We start from the raw sequence: 21,490 nt of genomic DNA, 5'->3' as shown, positions 1-21,490 counted from the left end.
CGGATTCTCAACCACTGCGCCACCAGGGAAGCCCGAGGTTATTATTTTGATCACCTCCGCTTTACCTTGTTGAAGGAAGGATTCCCGCCTAGGGTTATGGAAAGGGCTGAACACCTAACACATTGGACAGAAGAGATCAACAGCAGTTTACTAGTCAGTATACTCTCAGCCCAGGGGAAGAGGACACCGCACACCACGCACGGCCACATGGGGGCTGCACTCCATGACAAGCAGGGAACGGAGTGAAGGAGTAGGGGCTGTAGGAGGCAGGCACTGAAGTATCAAGAGGGAGCAGTGCCCCCTGGTGCTCCCGGGAGGATGTCACCGGCTTATCTGAGTATCGCAAGCTGGCAGAGAACTGAAGCCCACTATTCAGGAAGAAGTGGGAACTGTGCCTGGTCCCCACGACAAGGAGCAGCGTGAGGGGGAGGAGCTTACACAGCTGGATCATCTGACGCCCCCTCTTTTTCAGATGTCACGGCAACAGGTAACACTGAACCTTAACTGTACATCTTACAAACTTAAGTTGTTCAGTATATTTCACTTATGGGGACCAAAGCTAAGATATATTTAGATTACAATTACATCCATCCACAGAATAGGTAACAGTAATTATAATATCACACAGCACACATAAAAATTCTACCACGACCCACATTAACTGGGAACACTTCGGAATCACTCTAAAGAAAATGTTCTATGAACTCAGACGTCTCCAGCATCCATCCTTCTTTTCAGCAGGACGTAACAACTGCTAGAGCGCCACCTACCAGCTGCAGCAACTGGGCAGCACAGAGGTGAACCTTCCAGCCTTGGGCACGACAGGATACTCCTTTCTGATTAGCTATTTCCTGCAGCATAGCTTTCTTCTCCTCTGGAACCATAAAAAAAAAAAGTATATTTCAATTTTTATAGAGCTAAAGTCATTTGTGTTCAAGCCACTACTTTATTAAGAACTTTACTTAAATATCTTTAAGTCACTGAAAATACAAGTCACAACATGAATAAAAGCTCTTTGTGTCCACACCAGAAGAATTCTTTAAAGACCTACTGTGCTAATCTAGTGAGTTCAAAAGAGAGTAAGTCAGTACTCTAAACTCTTAAATGAAGGAAATGGTCTTTAGTGGGTTGGAGCCTTGCTCATGTGTGAAGCTTGCCAGCGTGTGGAGAGTTTGGGCATGAAGCTTAGAAGCTCCGTGGTGTTATCTAGATCTTGGAGGAGTCACAGGGCTCCAACTTGGGTCACATTTAAATGTAGGTAGAAAAGTCCAGTAACCAGCACTGTAGTAAAATAAATATGAATTGCATCATTTGGACTGGGGAAAGAAACTAGGATTGAGGGGTACCCGTCAAAGGTGAGTTTAGCTGTATCTGTGAAGTTTTAATATTACTGTTTAACTAGGACTTAAAATGTAATTACATAGTACATGGATAATTAAAAAACATTTTTTAAATTAAAAACCTTATTTTATTATTTTAAAAATTAATCTTGAAAAAACCCTACCTATATGTTTGTCAAAACTGATACAGTATACAATGCCAAGACCAAACTGGACCGTACATGATGAACTTTGGGTGATACTTGTATGTCAGTTTAGGTTCAGCAGATGCAGCAAATGCACCACTTTGTGGTGGTGGTGACGGTAGGGGAGGCTGTGCATGTTCGGGAGGGGGTGGGGGTGGGACATGGAATATCTCTTTTGATATGGTTGTGAACCTAAAACTGAGAAACTTTACTTCTCAGAGCAATTAAAAAAAAAACCTCTGTCTACTAGACAAATATTAGCATGAATGGGATGAAAGAATTTTAACCTTTTTGAGAGAACTGTAGATTCACATACAATTGTAAGGAATAATACAGGGAGATCCCATGTACTTTTTTTTTTCACATCTTTATTGGATTATAATTGCTTTACAATGTTGTGGATCCTGTGTACTCTTTATCTACTTTCTCCCAGTGGTAAGATCTTGCAAAACTACAGTCAATATCACAACCATGACACTGACAGAGTCCACTGACCCTATTCAGATTTCACCAGTTTTAGATGGATGTGTATATTTCATTACGAGCATTAAAAAAAACTTTTTAGTTTCACAGAAGTTGCAAAGATAGTCTAGAGATATATCTGGTAAGGGACCTGTATCTAAAACATAGGAAGAATTCTTACCACTCAATGATAAAAAGACAAACCAATTAAAAAGGGCAAAGGATCCAAAAAGACATTTCTTCCAAAAAACATATACAAATGGCCAACATCACATGAAGACATTCAACATCATTAGGCATTAGGGAAATGTAAGTCAAAACCACAGTGAAGTACCACTTCCGACCCATTAGGATGCTGTAATAAAAAAAAGAGTAAGTGCTGCTGTGAGGATATGGAGAAATCCGAAGTATCCTCATGCACTGCCGGTGGGAAAAATGTATTTACTTTGGAAAACGGTCTGGGAGTTGCTAGAATGTTAACTATAGCTACCAAATAACCCAGAAATTCTATTCCTAGGTATATGTCCAAGGGAAATGAAAACAGATGTTCCCACAAAAATGTAGACACATGTAGACACATGGTGGTGCAGTGGTTAAGAATCCACCTGCCAATGCAGGGTACACGGGTTCGAGCCCTGGTCCGGGAAGATCCCACATGCTGCGAAGCAACTAAGCCTGTGTGCCACAACTACTGAGCCTGCTGCGCTCTAGAGCCCACGAGCCACAACTACTGAAGCCTGCACGCCTAGAGCCCGTGCTCCACAACAAGAGGAGCCACCACAATGAGAAGCCCGCACATCACAACAAAGAGTAGCCCCCGCTCGCTGCAACTAGAGGAAGCCCACACGCAGCAATGAAGACCCCACGCAGCCAAAAATAAATAAAATAAATTTATAAAAACAATGCAGACACAAATGATCACAGCACCATTATTCATAATAATCAAAAAGTGGAAACAACCCAAATGCCCATCAAGTGATGAATGGATAAATAAAATGTGGTATATATCCATAAAATAGAATATTATTCGGCAGGAAAATGGAATGAAGTACTCATACATGCTACATGGATGAACCTTGAAATAAGCCTGTCACAGAAGACTGTATAATATATGATTCCGTTCACAGGAAATGTCCAGCACTGGAAATCTACAGAGACGGAAAGCAGATCAGAGGTTGCCGAGGGCTGGGGGTATAGGGAGGAGTGAAGACGGCAGGATTGGGGAGGATGGCTAAGGGTCGTGGAGTCTCTTATTGGGGTAATGAAAATGTTTTAAAACTCACCGTAGTGATGGACGTGCAACTGTGAACATACTAAAAATCACTGAATTGTGCATGTTAATAGATGAATTGTATGCTACATGAATTATAGTGCAATAAAACTATTACTGGGGAAAAAAGACAGTAAAGAGAGGTCAGGTATTTCTCCTTCACCACTGTCTACATCTTAATAACTGTAGTACAGTATCGCACCCAGGAAACCGCCACTGATATAAAGTGAGTATATGCCATTACATCATTTTAGACTGATGTGACTGCCACCGCAATCGAGATTCAGAACTATTGCATCACCACAGACATCTCTCCTGTGCCGGACCTTTATGGTCACACCACCCCTGCCCCATGATTAACCCCCAAATCCACTGATTTGTTCTCTACCTCTATAATTTTGTTGCTATATAGATAGAATCACACGATATGTCTTCTTTTTTTCCTTTTGGTATGTGTCCTCCTAAGATTAGCTGTTTCCACCAAGCATAAGCACAATGCCCCTGAGCTCCATCTAAGCTATTACAGGATCAACAGTTCTTTCCTTTCCATTCCTGAGTAGTACTCAATGGCACTATAGTTTGTTTAACCGTTTGATGTCATTTGTGTTGTTTCCAGATTTTGGCTATTACCAAAAAGTTGCTATGAACACCTGTGTACGGATTTTTGTGTGAACACAGGTTTTCATTTTTCCGGGATAAACGCCCAGGAGTGCAACTGTTGGGTCATATGGTAAGTGTATGTTTGGTTTTTATAAAACTGCTAAACTTTTTTTTTTCCAGAGTAGCTCAGCAATGTATAAGAGACAACTGACTTGTGATATGACAGTGTTCTTCTAAGCTGCTTCCCCAGTGAAACTGGGGAAAATTTTTAAATAACACTTTAAACCTCTGGGAAAGGTCCTAAGGGCAAAGAGCAAAGCAGAAACATCTACTCAAGCAAATCTACGAAAATGTGGAAAGAACAGGGAGTCTGTGGTATTTAAACCAAGACCGCTCCCTCTCTCCTCTCTCCAGTTGAGAGGCGGTGACTCCATCCCAGATTGCTGCATCCCAGCCCACAGAGCCCCCTCTCCGCCAGCCGCTAGGGAGATGGCTCTCCTCCAAGGAGAAGCGAGACATTTCTCATCCTGCTCCGTGCTCCCTGCTGCTGAGGCCAAGTCCTGGGCGAGTCTAACTGACATGGGGGCTCCCTTCTTTTGCTCAACCCCACTTGTGGGATGGAGACTGTACCTTAGGCAGGGCGTGCTGAGAACACTGGGGCCCCAGGAGCCCTTCTCCTGGCTTGTTAAATGGTGGCGTCACATTAGGAGAGGCAAACCAAGTGGACATACCCCAGGCTACTCACTCCTCTTCCCCTACCCTGAGTGCTCACCTCCTACAGCAAGGTGTTACTCGGAGAAAAGGCTGTCACTGTCCCACTCCCACCTCCAGAGCCCTAGGCTCAGAGATTCTGCCTGGAGGGAGAAAGAGGCCATAGCACAGGAAGCTTCTAATCTCTTCCCAAAGGAAATGGCTCCATTTTCAACAGAGTACGCACGTTCATATGCTCCCCAAAGCAGTGGAGAGTGCAGTCAAAGTAGGAGGAAACGTACAGACCCAGTGAAAGGCGCGGCCTAGACTGTGGGCTGACCAGTTTTCAGGAGAGAACAAAGAGAAAGACAGCTGGCAGGAGCTCTCCTGGGGGCAGAACAAACATCAAACGCTGACCTCAGAAACCATTCTGGCAAGGAGCTACAATACGACTGGATTAGTTTGCAGAGGAATTTGTGTTTAAGGTCAAATTCCAGTACTGTGTTCTAGGAAATCAAATGGCAAGCAAGTAGTGGGGTTTATCAGCTGGATGTAGTCAGGGAAACAGTGGGGGAGAACCGTACTAATGCCACTGTCTTCCCAGGTGACTGTGGGCACCCAAAGCTGTGCCTCCCCAAGGAGTAACGTCAGAGGCTTATTAACACTTGGTGGCGTTGGCGGGGTGTAGGTGATTAGACTTCACTAAAAGAATCCAGCCAGTCGCTAAACAGATAAACAAGCAAATAGCAAATAACTATAGTGGGTCTTGGAGGAGATGGGGAGATCAGTACCAGGAGTTGCTACAATATAGTATCTAAAATGTCCAGTTTCTAAGAAAAATTATGAGGCATGCAAAGAAACAGGAAAGTATGACCCATACACAGGGAAAGAGAAACAGGCACCAGAAACTGCTTGAGAGAGTGACCAGATGTCAGATTTATCAGAAAAAGATTTCAAAGTAGCCGTTATGAATAAATTCACAGAATGAAAAGCATGAGTGAAGAAGTAAAAGAAGGTATGATGATCACGTCACATTAAATAGAGAAAATCAGTAGAGAGACAGAAATTACTTTTTAAGAAAAGAACCAAATGGAAATTCTGGAGTTAAAAAGTACAGTAAACAAAATGTTAAAAATCTACTAGAGGGGCTCAACAGTAGACCTGAACTGGTACAAGAGAATTAGTAAAGTTGAAGATAGACCAACAGCACTGAAGAAATGAAGGGAGAAAGAAATGAAGAAGAATGAACAGGGCCTCAAAGAAACATGAAACATCACTAAGAGCACCAAAACATGTATAAAGGAGTTCCGAAAGGAAAAGAGAGAAAGGAGGAGAAATATTCAAAGAAAAAATGGCTGAAGACTTCTCACATTTACTGAAAACCAATAAACTATATATCCAGGAAGCTCAAGGAACCCTAAGTATGATAAATGCAAAGATACAAATAGACATATTATAGTATTATAAAAATGTTGAAAGTCAAAGTTGAGAAAATCTTCAAAGGAGCAAGACAAAACATGATGCATCATTTACAAGATAACCCCAATAAAATCAGCAGCTGACTTCTCTAGAGAAACAATGGAGGCTAGAAAGCAGTGGGATAACATTCAAAATGCTCAAAGGAACGTATGAGAGATCTAGTTTCTCTACACCCCCATTTGGCATTATCAGTATTTTTAATTTCAGTTATTTTGGCTGTGCTGCGTGGCTTGTGGGATCTTAGTTCCCTGACCAGGGATTGAACTCTGGTCCCCGGCAGTGAAAGTGCCAAGCCCTAACCACTGGACTGCCAGGGAATTCCCTAATTTCAGTTATTTTGGTAGGCATCTCAATTTAAGTTCCTCTAATGGCTAGGGATAAACGCTTTTTAAAAATTAAATTTTACTGCTTTCTGTTCCAGAATCCAGTCAAGATACCACAGTACATTTACTTGTCATGTCTCCTGAGACTCCTTTTGGCCTGATGGCTTCTCAGACTTCCCTTGCTTCTGATGACCTTGACAGTTTTAAAGAGTACTGGTTAACTATTTTGTAGGATGACCTTCTCGTTAGATTTGTCTGATGTTTTTGTTAGGATTAGATAGTGGTTATAGATTTTTGAGAGGAGACATAGAGAAGTACCATTGTCATCACTGCCTGAGAAGGGTACGTATTATTACATGATTCATTACTATTGAAATTGACTTTGATCACCTGGCTGAGGTGATGTTTGTCACATGTCTCCACTGTAAAGAGAGAGAGACACCCTCTTCCACACTGCACACTTTGGAACAAAGTCTCTACATAGCCCACACTTAAGGACTAGGATTTATATTCCCTTGGACATCTTCTCAGGTGCTTGCCATCCATGCATCTTCTTTGGTGAAATGTCTCTTTATGCCTTTGTCCATTTTCTAACTGGATTATTGTTTTTATTTACTGTTAAGTACTGAGAGTTCCTAATATATATCCTAGACATGAGTCCTTTATTAGAGATGTAGTTTGCTAATATTCCCTCCCAGTCTATAGCTTGTCTTTTCATCCTCCTAATAGGGTCTTTCACAGATAAAAAAAGATTTTATGAAGTCCAATTTATTGACTGATTTTCTTTTAGAGATGGTGTTTTTGGTGTTATGTCTAAGAATTGTTCACCATGCCCTAGGTTTTGAAGACCTTCTCCTAGGTTTTTTTCCTAAAAGTTTTACAGTTTTACATTTAAATCTATTATCTATTTTGAGTTAATTTTTGCATGAAGTGTGAGGATTAGGTTGAGGTCCCCCCTGCCCCCACCAAACATATGGATGTCCAGCATTATTTGTTAAAGAGACTCTCCTTCCTCCATTGAATTCCTTTTGCACTTTGGTCAAAAATCAGTTGGGCATATTTGTGTGAGTCTATTTCTGCATTTTTTATTCCATTCCTGTCATCAACACATCTATCCCTCTGCAAACACCATGCTGTTTTGAGTACTGAAGCTAAAGAAGATTTGGTAAGAAGATTTCTGTTGTTTTTCAAGATTATTTTACCTATTCTAGTCCCTGTGTCTCTCCACATAATGTTTAGAACAAGCTTTACTAAGTTTACAAAAACCTCTGTGATTTTGGTAGAAATTGCAGTAAATGTATCGGTCAACCTAGGGAGAACCGACATCTTTGAGTTTTTCTAATCATGAGTGCTGTATGCCTCTTCATTTATTTAGATCTTCTTTCATTTCTTTCATCAGCATTTTTCAGTTTTCAGCAAACACGTCCTGTACATGTTTTGCTAGATTTGTACCTGAGTATATCACTTTGGGGGGAATAATTGTAAATGGCATTATGCTTTCAATATGTTTCCACAACATTCCAGGTATCTAAAATTATAATTGATTTTTTTCATATTGATATTGTAGCCTGTGACCTTGCTGAACTTATTTACTAGTTTCAGGGATTTTTAGTAGAATCCTTGAGATTTTCTATGTAGACAATGATGTCATTTGCAAATAGTTTTATTTATTCCTTTCCAACCTGTATAGCCTTCTATCTCTTTTTTCCTTACTTTACGATGTGGCTAGAACTTCCAGTTCTATCCTAAGTTAAGAGTGGTGACAGAAGACAGTCTTATCCTTTTGCTAATCACAGGTAGAAAGCATTCAGTCTTCACCATTAAGTATAATGTTAGCTCTAGTTTTTTTGTAGACTTTTTATCAAGTTGAGGAAGTCTTCCTCCTTCTCTATTTTTGAGTTTTTATCATGAAAACGTTTTGAATTTTGTCAAACAAATTTTCCGCATTAATTGATATGATCATGTGATTTTTCTTTAGCTTCTGTTGTGGGTTGAATTGTGTCCCTCCAAAAGATGTTTAAGTTCTAACCCTTGGTACTTGTGAACGTGATCTTATTTGGAAGAGGGTCTTTGCAGATGTAATCAAGTTAAGAAGTCATACTGAATTAGGGTGGTCCTAAATCCAAAGAGTCAAGAAACACAGGAAGGAATGCTCTGTTGGAGATGGGGGCAGAAACTGGAGTAACGCAGTAGCAGGCCGAAGAATAACTAGGGTTGCTGGCAACCACCAGAAGCTAAAAAGAGGCAAGGAAGGATTCTTTTCTACAGCCTTCAGAGAGGGCATGATCCGGCTGATACCTTGATTTTGGACTTCTGGCCTCCAGAACTATGAGAGAATATATTTGTTATTTTAGGCTATCCACCTTGTAGTACTTTGTTATGGCAGCCCTAGGAAACTAATATAACCTGTTAAAAACAGTGAATTACACTGATTTTCAAGTGCTGAACTAACCTTGCAGAGCTGTAACAAATCCTACTTGATCAAGGTGTAAAATTCTACTTAGATATTGCTGGATTAAATTTGCTAACGTTTTGTTAAGAATTTTTACAACTATATTCATTAAGGAATATTGATATGTAGCTTTCTATATTTGTACTCTGTCTTGTTTCTGTATCAGGAAAATATTGGCTTCATAAAATGAAGTGTTCCCTCCTATATTTGAAAGAGATTGTGGGAAATTGGTGTTGATTCCTCTTTAAACGTTTGGTAGGGCTTCCCTGGTGGCGCAATGGTTGAGAGTCCGCCTGCCGATGCAGGGGACACAGGTTCGTGCCCCGGTCCGGGAAGATCCCACATGCTGCGGAGTGGCTGGGCCCGTGAGCCATGGCCGATGAGCCTGCGCGTCCGGAGCCTGTGCTCCGCAACAGGAGAGGCCACAACAGTGAGAGGCCAGCGTACCGCAAAACAAACAAACAAAAAAAACGTTTGGTAGAATTTCCCAGTAAAAGTATCTGAGCCTATAGATTCCTGTTTGGAAGCTTTTAAATTATGGATTCAACTTATTTAATGGTTATAAGACTACTCAGATTGCCTGTTTCTGATTGAGTTTTGCTAGTATGTGGCTTTTAAGGAATTGGTCTACTTCATCTAAGCAGCTGACTTTATGAGCATAAAGTTGTTTGTAGTATTTCCTTATGCTTTTAATGGCTGCACAGTCTTAGTAATATCCTGTTTCCTTCTTTTTAAAAATTTTTTATTTCATATTGGAGTACAGTTGACCAACAATGTTGTGTTGGTTTCAGGAGTACAGGAATGTGATTCAGTTATACATATACATGTATCTATTCTTTTTCAAATTCTTTTCCCATTTAGGTTATTACAGCATACTGAGCAGACTTGCCTGTGCTACACAGTAGGTACTTGTTGGTTATCTATTTTAAAAATAGCAGCCTGTACATGTCAATTCCAAACTCCCAATCTATCCCTCCCCCCGACTCTTCCCTCCTGGTAACAATAAGTTCGTTCTCTAAGTCTTTGAGTCTGTTTCTGTTTTGTAAAGAAGTTCATTCGTATTTTTTTTCTCCTCCACATATAAGCGAAATCATATGATATTTGTCTTTTTCTGTATGATATACTTCACTTAGTATGATAATCTCCATCCATGTTGCTGCAAATGGCATTATTTCATTCTGGGTAATATTCTATTGTATATATGTACCACACCTTCTTAATCCATTCCTCTGTTGATGGGCACTATGGTTGCTTCCATGTCTTGGCTATTGTAAATACTGCTACAATGAACATCAGGGTGCATGTATCCTTTCGAACCATGTTTTTCTCCAATATATGCCCAGGAGTGGGACTGCTGGATCATATGGTACTTCTATTTTCAGTTGTTTAAGGAACCTCCATGCTGTTCTCCATAGTGGCTGTACTAATTTACATTCCCATTAACAGTGTAGGAAGATTCCCTTTTCTCCACACCCTTTCCAGCATTTATTGTTTGTAGATTTTTTGACAATAGTCATTCTGACTGGTGTGAGGTGGTATCTCATTGTAGTTTTGATATGCATTTCTCTAATAATTAGTGAGGTTGAACATCTTTTCATGTGCCTCTTGACCATCTGTATGTCTTCTTTGGAGAAATGTCTATTTAGGTCTGCCCATTTTTTGATTGAGTTGTTTGTTTTGACGACACTGAGCTGCATGAGCTGTTGGTAAATTTTGGAGACGAATCCCTTGTGAGCTGCATCACTTGCAAATATTTTCTTCCATTCTGTGGGTTGTCTTCTTGTTTTGTTTATGGTCTCCTTTGCTGTACAAAGCTTTTTAGTTTAATCAGGTCCCATTTGTTTATTTTTGTTTTTATTTCCATTACTCTGGGAGACGGATCAAAAAATATACTGCTGCAATTTATGTCAGAGAGTGTTCTGCCTGTTTTCCTCTAAGAGTTTTATAATGTCTCGTCTTACATTTAGGTCTTTAATCCATTTTGAGTTTATTTTTGTGTATGGTGTTAAAGAATGTTCTAACTTCATTTTCTGACATGTAGCTGTCCAGTTTTCCAGCACCATTTATTGAAGAGACTGTCCCCCCTCCACTGTATTGTACTATCTTTCCTCCATTGCCTCCTCTGTCATAGATTAATTGACCACAGGTGCATGGGTTTACTTCTGGGCTCCGTATCCTGTTCCATTGATGTGTATTTCTGTTTTTGTGCCAGTAACATACTGTTGTGATGACCATAGCTTTGTAGTATAGTCTGAAGTCAGGGAGCGTGATCCCTCCAGCTCCATTTTTCTCTTTCAAGATTGCTTTGGCTAATATGGGGTCTTTCGCGTCTCCATACAAATTTTGAGACTGTAGATTGCCTTGGGTGGTGTAGTCATTTTGAGAATACTGATTCTTCCAATCTAAGAACACAGTATATCTTTCCATGTGGTTGGGTCATTTTTGATTTCTTTCATCAGCATCTTAGAGTTTTTGGAGTACAGGTCTATTGCCTCCTTAGGTAGGTTCATTCCTAGGTATTTTATTCTTTATGATGTGGTGGTAAATGGGATTGTTTCTTTAATTTCTCTTTCTGATCTTTTGTTGTTAGTGTATAGAAATGCAACAGATTTCTGTGTATTAATTTTATATGCTGTAACTTTACTCAATTCACTGATGAGCTCTAGTAGCATCTTCAGGATTTTCTATGTATAATGACATGTCATCTGCAAAAAGTGAGTTTTACTTCTTTTCCAATTTGGATGACTTTTTTTTTTTTCCTTCTCCAATTGCTGTGGTTAGGACTTCCAAAACTATGTTGAATAAAAGTAGCGAGAGTGGCCATCCTTGTCTTGCTCCTGACCTTCCAGGAAATGCTTTCAGTTTTTCACCATTGAGTATGATGTTAGCTGTAGGTTTGTCATATATGGTCTTTATTATGTTGAGGTATGTTCCCTCTATGTCCACTTTCTGGAGAGTTTTTATCATAAATGGGTATTGAATTTTGTCAAAAGCTTTTTCTGCACCTATTGAGATGATCATATAGGTTTTATTCTTCAATTATTTGTTAATATGGTGTATCACATGGATTGATTTGCAGATACTGAAAAATCCTTGCACCCTGGGATAAATCCCACTTGATCATGGTGTATGACCCTTTTAATGTGTTATTGGATTCGGTTTGCTAGTATTTTGTTGAGGATTTTTGCGTCTACGTTCATCAGTGATATTGGCCTGTAACTTTCTTTTTTTGTGGTATCTTTGTCTAGTTTTGGTATCAGGGTGATGGTGGTCTCATAGAATGAGCTTGGGAGTATTCCTTCCTCTGCAATTTTTTGAAACAGTTTCAGAAGGATAGGTGTTAGTGCTTCTCTAAATGTTTGATAGAATTCAACTGTGAAGCCATCTGGTCCTGGGCTTTTGTTGTTGGGAGTTTTTTAATCACAGTTTCAATTTCAGTACTTGTGATTGGTCTGTTCATATTTTCTATTTTTTCCTGGTTCACTCTTGGAAGATTGTACCTTTCTAAGGATTTGTCTTTCTTCCAGGTTGTCCATTTTACTGGCATACAGCTGCATGTAGTAGTCTCTTACGATCCTTTGTATTTCTGTGGTGTCAGTTGTAACTTCTCCTTTTTCATTTCTAATCTTACTGATTTGAGTCCTCTTTTTTTTCTTGATGAGCCTGGCTAAAGGTTTATCAATTTTGTTTCTTTTCAAAGAACCAGCTTTTAGTTTTATTCATCTTTGCTATTGTTTTCTTCATCTCAATTTCATTTATTTCTGCTCTGATCTTTATGATTTCTTCTAACTTTGGGTTTTGTTTGTTCTTCTTTCTCTAGTTGCTTTAGGTATAAGGTTAGATTGTTTATTTGAGATTTTTCTTGTTTCCTGAGCTAAGACTGTATTGCTACAAACTTCCCTCTTAGAACTTTTTTTTGCTGCATCCCATAGGTTTTGGATCATTGTGTTTTCATTTTCATTTGTCTCTAGGTATTTTCTGATTGCCTCTTTGATTTCTTCAGTGACCCATTGGTTGTTTAGTAGCATATTGTTTAGCCTCCACGTGCCTGCGGTTTTTGCAGTTTTTTCTTGTAGTTGATTTCTCATCTCATAGCGTTGTGGTTGGAAAAGATGCTTGATATGATTTCAGTTTCTTAAATTTACTGAGGATTGATTTGTGACCCAAGATGTAATCTATCCTGGAGAATGTTCCATGTGCAGTTGAGAAGAATATGTATTCTGCTGCTTTTGTATGGAATGCTCTAAAAATATCAATTAAGTCCATCTGGTCTAATGTGTCATTTAAGGCCTGTGTTTCCTTACTGATTTTCTGACTGGATGATCTGTTCATTTTTGAAAGCAGGGTGTTAAAGTCCTCCAGTATTACTGTGTTACTGTCAATTTCTCCCTTTATAGCTGTTAATATTTGCCTTCTATATTGAGGTGCTCCTATGTTCAGTGAATATCTATTTACAACTATTATATCTTCTTAGATTGATCCCTTGATCATTATGTAGTGTTCTTCTTTGTCTCTTGTAATAGTCTTTATTTTAAAGTCTATTTTGTCTTTTATGAGTATTGCTACTCCAGCTTTCTTCTGATCTCCATTTGCATGGAATACCTTTTCCCATCTCTTCACTTTCATTCTGTATGTGTCTCTAGATCTGAAGTGGGTCTCTTGTAGACAGCATATATACAGGTCTTGTTTTTGTATCCATTCAACCAGTCTATGTCTTTCGGTTAGAGTGTTTAATCTGTTTACATTTAAGGTAATTATCGATATGTGTGTTCTTATTGCCATTTTGTTAACTATTTTGGATTTGTTATTGCAGGTGGTTTTTCTTCCCTTCCTCTTTGTTCTCTTCCCTTGTGATTTGATGCTGTGTTTGGATTCCTTTTTTGTGTATCTATTGTAGATTTTCAGTTTGCGGTTACCATGAGGTTTTGATATAGCAGTCTATATATAAATAAGATTGTTTTAAGTTGCTGGTCTTTTAATTTCAAATCCATTTCCAACATCCTGCATTTGTGCTCTCCTCTTCTCACAATTTTGCTGGTTTTGATATCATATTGTGTGCAGATGATTTCCTACCTTTACTGTATGTTTGCCTTTTACTGGTGAGCTTTTCCAATTGTAATTTTCTTGTTTCTATAGTAGTTTTGGTCTCTTCTTTTTCACTTAGAGAAGTTCCTTTAGAATTTGTTGCAAAGCTGGTCTGGTGGTGCTGAATTTTCCTAGCTTCTGCTTGTCTGTAAAGCTTTTGATTTCTCTGTCGAATCTGAATGAGAGCCTTGCTGGGTAGAGTAATCTTGGTTGTAGGTTCTTCCCTTTCCTCACTGTAAATATATCTCACCACTCCCTTCTGGCCTGAAAAGTTTCTGCTAAGAAATCAGCCGATAACTTCATGGGAGTTCCTTTGTATGTTATTTGTTGCTTTTCCGTTGTTGCTTTTAACATTTTTTTCTGTCTTTAATTTTTGTCAGTTTGATTACTATTTGTCTCAGCATGTTCCTCCTTGGAATTATTCTGCCTGGGACGCTCTGCGCTTCCTGGACTTGGTTGACTGTTTCCTTTCCCATGTTAGAGAAGTCGTCAGCTATTATCTCTTCACATATTTTCTCAGGTTCTTTCTCTCTCCTCCTTCTGGGACCCCTATAATGCGAATGTTGGTGCATTTAATGTTGTCCCAGAGGTCTCTCAGACTGTCTTCATTTCTTTTCATTCTTTTTTCTTTATTCTGTTCCGTGGCAGTGATTTATACCATTCTGTCTTGTAGGTCACTTATCCATTTTTCTGCCTCAGTTATTGTGCTATCGATTCCTTCTAGTGTAATTTTCATTTTAGTTATAGTGTTGTTCACCTCTGTTTGTTTGTTCTTTAGCTCTTCTGGGTCTTTGTTAAACATTTCTTGCATCTTCTCGATCTCTGCCTCCATTCTTTTTCTGAGGTCTTGGATCACCTCCGCTATCATTATTGTGAATTCTTTTTATGGTAGGTTGCCTATCTCTACTTCACTTAGTTGTTCTTCTGGGGTTTTTACCTTGTTCTTTCATCTGGGACGTATTCCTCTGCTGTTTCATTTTGTCTAACTTTCTGTGATTGTGGTTTCCATTCCGCAGGCTACAGGATTGTAGTTCTTGCTTCTGCTGTCTGCCCTCAGGTGAATGAGGCTAGATTAGTCTTGTGCAGGCTTCCTGATGTGAGGGACTGGTTCCTGCCCAGTGGTGGGTGGAGCTGGGTCTTGTTCCTCTGGTGGGCAGGGCCATGCTCAGGAAGACTTTAAGCTGTGTGTCTGCTGAGGGGTGGGGCTGTGTTCTGCCCTGTTGGTCATTTGGCCTGAGGTGTTACAGCATGGAGCCTACAGGCTGTTGGGTGGGGCTAATGGTGGCCTCTGGGAGGGCTCACTCCAACAAGTACTCCCCAGAACTGCTGCTCCTGGTGTTATTGCCCCTGTAGTGAGCCACGGCCATCCCCCACCTCGGCAGGAGACCATCCAATACTAGCAGGTAGGTCTGCCTGTCTCTTATGGGGTCACTGCTTCTTACCCCTGGGTCCTGGTGTGCATGGGACCTTGTGTGCGCCCCCCAAGACTGGAGTTTCTTTTCCTCCCAGTCCTGTGGAATTTCTGCAATCAAACCCTGCTGGCCTTCAAAGCCAGATTCTCTGGGGGCTCCTCCTTCTCTTGTCAGACTGCCAGGCTGGGAAGCCTGATGTGGGGCTCAGAACTTTCACTCCTGTGGGAGAACATCTGTGGTATAACTGTTTTCCAGTTTGTGAGTTGCCCACCTGGCGGGTATGGGATTTGATTTTATAGCGACTGCGCCCCTCCAACCATCTCACTGTGGCTTCTTCATCTTTGGATGTAGGCTGTCTTTTTCAGTAGGTTCTAGTGCGCTTTTTTTTGTTGATGTTTGTTCAGCAGTTAGTTGTGGTTTTGGTGTTTTTTTAAGAAGGGCTGAGCTCACATCCTTCTACTCTGCCATCTTGAGCTAATCTCTGACACAGAATATCATGTGTCAAGCACTGTTTGTTGCCATGCTTGCATATGCAGTAAGTGTACGGCTGTTGTCTGCAGATGTTTGCAGTGCTGCCTCTCCTGTTTCCTTCTTCATATTCATGATTTATGTCCTCTCTCTTGTACCTTCTTCAGTCTTGCTAGAGATTTATTTATTTTATTGATTTTTCTTTTAAAGAATTAGCTTTTTCATTTTATTATTTTCTGTTTTCAATTTCACTGATTTCTGCTTTTTTCACTATTTTCTTCCTTGTACCTGCTTTGAGTTTATGTTGTTCTTTTTTTTCTCGTTTTTTGATGTAGAAGCTGTGACTGAGATATTTCCTCTTTTTTTAAATTTTTTTGTGGTATCCGGGCCTCTCACTGTTGTGCCCTCTCCTGTTGCGGAGCACAGGCTCTGCGGCCGTGGCTCACGGGCCCAACCGCTCCGCGGCATGTGGGATCTTCCCGGACCGGGGCACGAACCCATGTCCCCTGCACTGGCAGGCGGACTCTCAACCACTGCGCCACCAGGGAAGCCCTCCTCCTCTGTTTTGATATAAACATTTAGTGCTATAGATTTTCCTGTTGGCACTGCTTTAGTTGCCTTCCACATATTTTGGTATGTTGTTCTTTTATCTTCATTCAGTTTTAAGTATTTTTAAAAACTCCCCTTTAGAATTCCTCTTTGACCCATTATTTAGAAGTGTGTTGCTTAATCCATGGCTTGGAGGTTTTATCTGTCACTGGTTTCTAGTTTGATTCCATTATGGTCAATGAAGATACTTTATATTTTTCTATATGATTTCAATTCTCCCTAATTTGTTGAGGTTTATGATCCTAAATATGGTCTGTCTTTACATGTTCTGTGTGCACTTGAGAGAATATGTATTCTGCTGCAGTTCTAGTGTCCTATAATGTCTACTAGATGTTGGTTCGTGGTGTTCACTTCTTGTATATCCTTCTGATTTTCTGTCAAGTACTTCTATCAACTGCCGAGAAGAGGGTGTCGAAGGTCTAACTATGACTGCACATTTGCCTATACTCCTTTCAGCTGTTTTTGCTTCATATATTCTGAAGCTCATGATTTTTGTTGCCTATATAGTTTTAATCAGTATGTAATACCTTTTTTCATTTTTAGTAATTTTCTTTCCTCTGAAGTCTACTTTTATTTGATATTACTATAACTACTCTTGTTTTTTGATTAGTTTTTGCATTGTACATATTTTTCCACCCTTTTACTGTCACTCTACTGACCCACTGTATCTGAAGTTTCTTACAGACATAATATAGTTGGATCTTTTTTTTTATCCTCTCTGCCCATCTGTGTTTTAATTGGTACTTCCAGACTATTTACATTTAAGGTAATTACTGATATGTAAGGCTAAGCCTGCCATGTTATTATTTGTTTTCTGTGCTTCTTATTCCCCTATTTCTCTTCTCTTTTCTTTCCTCCCTGTGAGTTACCTGTTTTCAGTACTCCACCTTTATTTCTTTGTATGAATATGACTTTAAAGCTTAGGCAAAACAGTTCAATTAAAGTTTAATAGTCAAGAGACTTGGCACAAGGTGATTAATATGTACATATCCAAACAGAAGATTTAGGAATCATCAGTATTTTCAGCTGTCAAATCACCTTCCCTGAGATAGCTTTTGAAGAGTGAGTTCCAATAAGCAATAAGAATCTTTTATGGCTTAAAATGTTGCCAGGGAAAACTGTAAATATTTTCCTGCTACGATATGGAATTCCTGTGGTGTGAAGAAATGTCTGGTGGCTCATATCCTGCTTCCACCAAAGGCCAACATTCTCTGATTTCTCTTTCGAAATCTCACCCTCTTTTCAATCCTCAGGGTGTACTTGTGAGGAAGAAAAGCTGGGCAGAGCAGCCACCTCTGTACTTCCATTCAGATAGTGAACTGTCAGGACCTTCACTCCTGCTGATAGGCATTAGTCAGTACCATCCAAATCAGACTCATCTTGAGGCTTCAAGGAAGCTTCCAAGTAAAGTTTATTTGAGGGAATGGGAAATATGACCAATTCTCTGAAAACTTACACTTCTCTGTGCAATGATTATATTTGAGATTAATGACACAAAGTCTATCCATAGAAATATTTGCAGATATTCGCAAAGTACTATCAGCCATTTTTATTATAAGTGGGTTAATGAATGAGAATGTTATTCTCAAGTTCAAAACCACAAAGACATTCACTGAGTGCTTGCACTGGACCATTCCAAGAGCTTCACATATGTTGAACAAAAGGTCTTTTGGAAAATATACTTCCTGGGGCTTATCACACATGTATATCTGAGCATCCTGGAACTACTGTGGACCATGTCCAGTAACAGTCTAGTATAGCTCTTCCTCAACCACTTTGAGGGCTAAAGAGGTCATCTGTGACCACCTGGGGAGCTGGCAACACATGTTGTCATTTATTCATTAGACTGTGTTTCCAGTAAAGTACACAAAGCTTTCTGAGGCAAAGGATAATTTTCCAAATTTTATGCTCAACTGTGTATTCTATCTAAGTTAAACAATAAAGTCTTGAGATTTTATAACAAAAACTTATGGTTCTTTTTGAAACTGGGAAACTGTGATTCTGTTTTTCTATTCTACTGTGATTTCAATATAGCTGAGTGAAAGACCCATTGCAAGTGTTAACACCGAACATTTCTGGGGAAACTGACCTTTGACCCGGACGTCACTGTACCGCTGAAAGTGGTGGTATGCAGCTTTCCAGGGGTTCCGATAGTGACGGAGCAAGGTAATGGGAGGTCTTGGACGCACTGGGACATACCTCACACCTTCTTCATCTATTCAAGAGAAGAAAAAGAAGACATTAAATAGCTTACTATCTATTTGCAACAATCTTCCTGGTATAATTCCTGCAGGTAAGCCGTAAGTGCAATCTGGCTATGTAAACAGCCTCGGGGATGGACCCCTGACTTAAGTGGGAAGCTTCTCGTGACAAAATTTAGCTCAAGTGAGCATTACCGATATACTCCTTGGGAGGAGACTTGCGCTTCTCTGCCTTCACCAGAAGACTCTTGGCAGTGGACTTCTCATCATCAGTGCTGTTTGTCTCCATCATATCCCCTTCTTCTGTTGAAATCACGTGCTGCTGCTTCCGAGGCTTTTTCCTTGGCGAAGCACCGGGTGGTAGGTCACTTGTAGGCATGGACAGGTTGTTAGCCAGCAATGCAAGAGACGGAGACACACTGTTGGTAGCCAGGGGGGGAACTGCTGTCATAGGAAAAAGGGTGCACACATGCATGAGAGCCCAAACACAGTGGAAAGTGTCACTTGATTTCCATCAATGAGAAAGATGAGGAAGACAGGAAAAAGAGCTAACATTTATGGAGTCTTCCGACATGCCCAGCGCTATGCTAAGCACTCCAACTGTGGCAGAGGCTGCCAACTGCTTTCTAATACCTCACATCTTCACCTCCCTTAGCACGAGCACCACTCACTTTGAAATGGGCACACTGTCACTTGGCTGGAAGACCGTATTTACTAGTCTCCCTTACAGTTCATTGTGGCCTTTTGAAATGAAAATACAAGTGCTCTGTAGCACTTTTAAGAAGTTTCCTTAAAAGAAAGAAGGCACGACCCACTCCTCGTCTTCCTCCTGTGACCCTGGAACTCAGATGGGATAGCTGGAGTTCCAGCAGCTATCTTGAATCAAGAGCATGAGGGTCAAATGCTAGGGGTGACAGGAGCCTGGATCCCTAATGATTTTATGGAGTCCACATACCATGCCTGGACTGTCTGCCTCAGGATTCGCTCCAAGGGAGACAATAAAACCGTACATGTTCAAGCCACTGTTTTTCAAGCCTTTGAGCATTGATTTCTAGGAGATAACCCATTAACTGATATAATCTTAAAAGTAATCTGAGCAAGTAGGCATTATATTATGCCCCAATTTAAAGATGAGAAAACGTGGCACAAATCACACAAGTAGGAAGTGGGACAGCTGGGAGCTGACGGAGGCAGTCTGGCTTCGGAGCCTGGACTATTTAACTACCACAGTCCACTGCCCCCAGATAAGCAGCATTCTCAGTACAACGTTAACATCATTTGTTTGGGCTTGTATGGATCACATGTCTGGGGACACACAAATCATGAGAAAACTTCATCTCAACTCTTCTATACCATATATCCTTGGCCTATCCTTTCCCTCCACCCTTCCTCAGCCACCCACTCCCAACAGTCATACCCTTCACTCTGTCATCACATCTCAATTTCTAGCATCTGACTTTCCAGCCCAAAGATAGCCCAACTATCTTTCTAGGTCACTTCTCTTAGTAACTTGCCTCCAACAATTCCTAGACCCCATTAGGAACTATTATCCATTAATCATACCACTTATTTGCTGTCACTCATCCCTCAAATGTCCACTCTCTCCTATCACTGGGTTTTAATTCTCCCATTAATTTTATTCACTTTATTCGTTTATTGTCCTTTCTTTTGCTTCACTGTACTCACTGAGCAAAAAGCACAACAGGTTAAATCCAACTCTCCAACTAGTTTGCACCTCTGCAGCTGAGTGTGGCCAGAGAAAAACACACAGCAACGGGCACAGGTGTCCTGTTAGCATGCTTGCTGACCTCGAGCAGGCCCTTGCTCCTGGACGATCCTCCCGCATCTGCCAAGTCCGTTCACCCTCAACACCTCCTATATCACCCCTACCCTCAGCTATGACCCTGCTCTCTAGCTTACTGGAAAATATAGAAATAATCAGAAGGAAATGTCCATAAATTCCCACCAGCTATACCTACTTACATGCATTGTGACCAGGCACTTCCTTTCTCTCTGTGATTTCAGCAGACACAGATTCCTTCACATACACAATACGTCCCACCCACTCTCACCTCCTCAGACATCGCTCCAGGAATTCATCTCTTTTTCCTGCATCATCACTTCTTTCCCCTCTACTGGATCAGTCCCATTAACATACAAAACTCATTTGTCCTGTCTTAAAAATAACTTCCTCTTGGCATCATTTCCCTTCAGATATTGCCCTTCCTTTTTCTAGCGCTTTATAACCAACTCCTCAAGTGCTGTTTATACTCCCTGTCTCTAAGTTGTTTCCCAGCTTTCTCTTGAATCCACTTCCCATGATGCTGTGGCCAATATCATTACGTGGAAACTGCTCTTCTCGAGATCTGCGTGACCTTCATACTGCTAAATCCAATGGTCCTGCTCAGTTCTTACCTTACTTGATCTCTCATCAGTCATGACCCTTGTCCTGGCTTTCTAGGACATCACACTCTACGCTTTCTCCCTATCACTCTGGCCCCTCCACTTAAGTCTCCTTTGCTAGCTTCGGCCTCCTCTCCCTCCTCAAAATGGTGCAGTGCCCCAGGCTCAGTTCACAACTGCTTCTGTTTTTTATCGTGCGCTCATTCCTCAGATGATCTTATCCATTAAGATCTAACTTAATGGATAAGATTAAAAACTAACTCCTGATCTCTCCCTACACAATGGAGCCCCCCGCCCCCGCCGCCGCACCCTCCCCTACCTCAACTGCCAGCAACTCTATGCTTCCATACACTAAGGCCAAAAACTTTATAGTTGCCTCTGATGCCGTTCCTCACACACAACATTCCATCTTAATAAAGAAATCCTCTCAGTTCTACTTCAATAATATATCTAGACTCTCACCACTTCATACTACTGGTACTGCTACTACCCTGGCTGAAACCTTCACTGG

At 40.5% G+C, this 21,490-nt stretch overlaps 1 protein-coding gene across 4 annotated transcripts in view; it reads right to left on the bottom strand.

Moving 5' to 3' along the window:
• SAP130 (Sin3A associated protein 130) overlaps nucleotides 1-21,490 on the bottom strand; it is a 74,201-nt gene that overhangs the window by 1,488 nt on the left and 51,223 nt on the right. For all 4 annotated transcript variants that reach the window (XM_065880575.1, XM_065880572.1, XM_065880573.1 and 1 more), the window contains 3 exons: nucleotides 18,772-19,020; nucleotides 18,465-18,590; nucleotides 771-874 (listed from right to left, as the gene is read on the bottom strand). In XM_065880575.1, the coding sequence (XP_065736647.1) occupies nucleotides 771-874; nucleotides 18,465-18,590; nucleotides 18,772-19,020 (479 nt within the window). The remainder of the gene's footprint in view (nucleotides 1-770; nucleotides 875-18,464; nucleotides 18,591-18,771; nucleotides 19,021-21,490) is intronic.

The sequence above is a fragment of the Phocoena phocoena genome, chromosome 7 (genome assembly GCF_963924675.1).
Source record: "Phocoena phocoena chromosome 7, mPhoPho1.1, whole genome shotgun sequence".
Lineage (NCBI taxonomy): Eukaryota > Metazoa > Chordata > Mammalia > Artiodactyla > Phocoenidae > Phocoena > Phocoena phocoena.
Note: the sequence above shows the minus strand (reverse complement) of the source record. Positions and strands in the feature narration are given on the sequence as shown.